General features: G+C 38.1%; 1 protein-coding gene across 1 annotated transcript; it reads left to right on the top strand.

The window, feature by feature from the left end:
* Positions 1–1,522, top strand: LOC131481494 (zinc finger protein 84-like). The gene has a single exon (XM_058670490.1). It carries the CDS (start codon positions 16–18, stop codon positions 1,471–1,473), a length of 1,458 nt encoding a protein of 485 aa, XP_058526473.1. The 5' UTR covers positions 1–15; the 3' UTR covers positions 1,474–1,522.
* Positions 1,523–3,382: the final 1,860 nt, after the last annotated feature.

Genomic DNA, 3,382 nt, shown 5'->3' on the forward strand with positions numbered 1-3,382 from the left:
GAATTCACTAGAGATATGATGCTTCCCACTGAGGAGAAACCAAATGAATGTAATGAACTTATAAAATCGTTTTGTGCTCAATCAGGTCTCCTTACATATCAGAGAATTCACACAGGGCGAAAACCGTATAAGTGTAGTGAGTGTGGAAAAGCCTTTCACAAGCCATCACGTCTCATTATACATCAGAGAACTCACACAGGGGAGAAACCTTACAATTGTAATGAATGTGAGAAAGCTTTTTGTCAGAAGTCATCCCTAATCATACATCAGAGAATCCACACAGGAGAAAAACCTTATAAGTGTAGTGAGTGTGGAAATTCTTTTTGTCAGAAGTCACACCTAATCATGCATCAGAGAATCCACACAGGGGGAAAACCTTATAAATGTAGTGAGTGTGGAAAAGCCTATTGCAAGCCATCGTTTCTCATTAAACATCAGAGAATTCACACAGGGGGAAAACCTTATGAATGTAGTGAGTGTGGAAAAACCTTTTTTCAGAAGTCATCCCTAATCATACATCAGAGAATCCACACAGGAGAAAAACCTTATAAGTGTAGTGACTGTGGAAAAGCTTTTTGTCGGAAGTCACACCTAATCATTCATCAGAGAATCCACACAGGGGAAAAACCTTATGAATGTAGTGAGTGTGGAAAAGCCTTCTGCCAGAATTCTGGTCTTGTTGTGCATCAGAGAATCCACACAGGGGAAAAACCTTATAAATGCAGTGAGTGTGGAAAAGCTTTTTGTCAAAAGTCATCCGTAATTGCACATCAGAGAATCCACACAGGGGAAAAAGCTTATGAATGTATTGAGTGTGGAAAAGCATTTTGCCAGCAGTCAAGTCTCATTGTACATAAGAGAATCCACACAGGGGAAAAACCTCATAAATGTTGTGAGTGTGGAAAAAGTTTTTGTCACAAATCAGACCTAATTACGCATCAGAGAATCCACACAGGGGAAAAACCTTATAAATGTAGTGAGTGTGGAAAAGCTTTTTGTCAAAAGCCATCCCTAACTGAACACCAGAAAATCCACACAGGGGAAAAAGCTTATGAATGTAATGAGTGTGGAAAAGGCTTCTACCAGCATTCAAATTTCATTAAGCATCAGAGAATCCACACAGGGGAAAAGCCTTATGAATGTAATGAGTGTGGAAAAGCTTTTTGTCACAAGTCACGCCTAAGCACACATCGGAGAATTCACACAGGAGAAAAGCGTCATAAGTGTGGTGAGTGTGGAAAAGCTTTTTTCCAGAACTCACAACTAATCACACATCATAGAATCCACACAGGGGAAAGACCTTATAAATGTACTGAGTGTGGGAAAGCCTTTCGCCAGCGTTCTGGTCTCATTGTACATCAGAGAATTCATACAGGGGAAAAACCTTATAAATGTAGTGATTGTGGAAAAGCTTTTTGTCAAAAGCAATCCTTAATTGCACATCAGAGAATCCACACAGGGAAAAAACCTTAAGAATGTATTGAGTGTGGGAAAGCATTTTGCCATACAAAAAGACCTAAGCAATCATAGAGTTCACACAAGGGAAAAGCTTTTTATTATGATGAGTACAGGAAATCTTTTTGCTAGTAGACAGTTATTAAATAAGCGAAGTCACATGCCTGAACAAGTGTTGAAAAACTCATAGAAAAATCGTGGTTTGCAATAGAAAGCAAAAACTGATATGGAGTAACAGTTCAGTAACATATCCATAGGAAGGAGCAAAGATATTGTATTGACTAAAAGAAAAAATCATTGTTCTGAAGTCAATCCTCTGCAGATCCTATGAAGTTCAGAAAAACAAAGGTATGTATGTAAACAGAAAACTACCTACTATAAAGCTGCTGTCACAGTGAAGTCTTATGAAGTCCAAAACAAGCATTAGTAAGATTACAGATAGAACACATTGTAAAATTGCAGTAAGATGTGGAAAAACACTTTGAAACTCTCAACTGTCAAATAATAAACATAAGGTGTGTCATATTTCAGAACAAGGCTATGTGTTGCTAAAATACTTGAGATGGAATCTGTACTTGATGTCATTTTGTTGTAAATAAGTTCTGCTTTCACATTTTAACCTTGAAAATAAATATTCTGTGTATAACACTTGTTTTGAAGTCCATAAAGTATTTATGCAGTTATCTAGTATAGCTTTTTTACAGTGTTAATTTGCCAATATTCTATTACAGGTTAACATGAAACTCACAAATATTGACTGATGCATGTGGCAGTTGTAATGCTAATCACCCAGTTTTGAAGGACTGATGTTTTGTTCAGTGCAGGGAGTGATTCATTTGTGACGTCTGGCAAATTGGATCACTTTTGGCCCTTGTCTAATCATTGTATACTTTTAGAGTTATATGCAAGAGTCATAAGAATTGTTTGGCATCAGAATTGGGGATGTGGTAATGGCCACTGGATTTTAAATATCAGCTGCCACAACTACTGCTCACGTTCACACTGATTTCATGCACCATGGCTTCCCACAGCAAGTTTCTTGCCAATGGATGCCAACCTGTGCATAAAGTCTTTAACTATGAGGATGAACATCAGATCCAGCCCTATGGCATAGAAGGGTAAGCTTCTGGTTATCCTATTGTGGTAACCTAGGGCACCAGTGGTTCATGTCTTAGCTGATTCACTTCTTATCCAGCTCCTGGCTTCTGGCTTCACATGAGCTCAGCCACTGTTGCAATCATTTGGGATTTGAATGAATGGAATAAAGATGTCTCTCTGCTTCTGTCTCTATTCCATGTTCAGATGAATTAAAAATGTTTTTTTTTTAGTTTGGGCATCATGACTGATGTTGAGGTAAATCAATATTTAGTATATAAGCTCATTGGCATGGTCCCTTGACTACTTTTATTACTTACTATTTACAGTCATGACCCTATCAGGCTCCAAAATGCTGAGCATCAAGTACAAGACAGGCATCTTTTTCTGTAGAATGTATCATGTAACATATTATTAATGCCTTAAATTACAGAATGAGGTTTGTGTACTTCATGTGAATCTCTAGCTGTGATCCCTGTTATTGCAACTGACCATATACTGGCCAAGGTCCTCCCTAGAAACACGCCTCAGAAACTACTTTGCAGTGAAATTTATCTAATGTTTTGCAGTTCCCCTTTTCAAACATTCCCAATCCTCTCACAGCATTCTAATGTCCTGTGATACTTTTCATTGCCTCCTAGGAAGGTGGAATAGGGGAAATGAAGGGAATTGTGAGGGTTGAGATAGAATAGTATTTATGATCCCGCTTTAGTAACCATGGGTTGGAACAAGTTTCAAAAGTAATGGATCCGCTTTCTGTATCTTTCCACCCCCTGCATATGAGCAACAGAGGCTTACTCTAAATCTCCCTATTTTGTTTTTTTTCATGGGC

The sequence above is a fragment of the Ochotona princeps genome, chromosome 11 (assembly GCF_030435755.1).
Source record: "Ochotona princeps isolate mOchPri1 chromosome 11, mOchPri1.hap1, whole genome shotgun sequence".
Lineage (NCBI taxonomy): Eukaryota > Metazoa > Chordata > Mammalia > Lagomorpha > Ochotonidae > Ochotona > Ochotona princeps.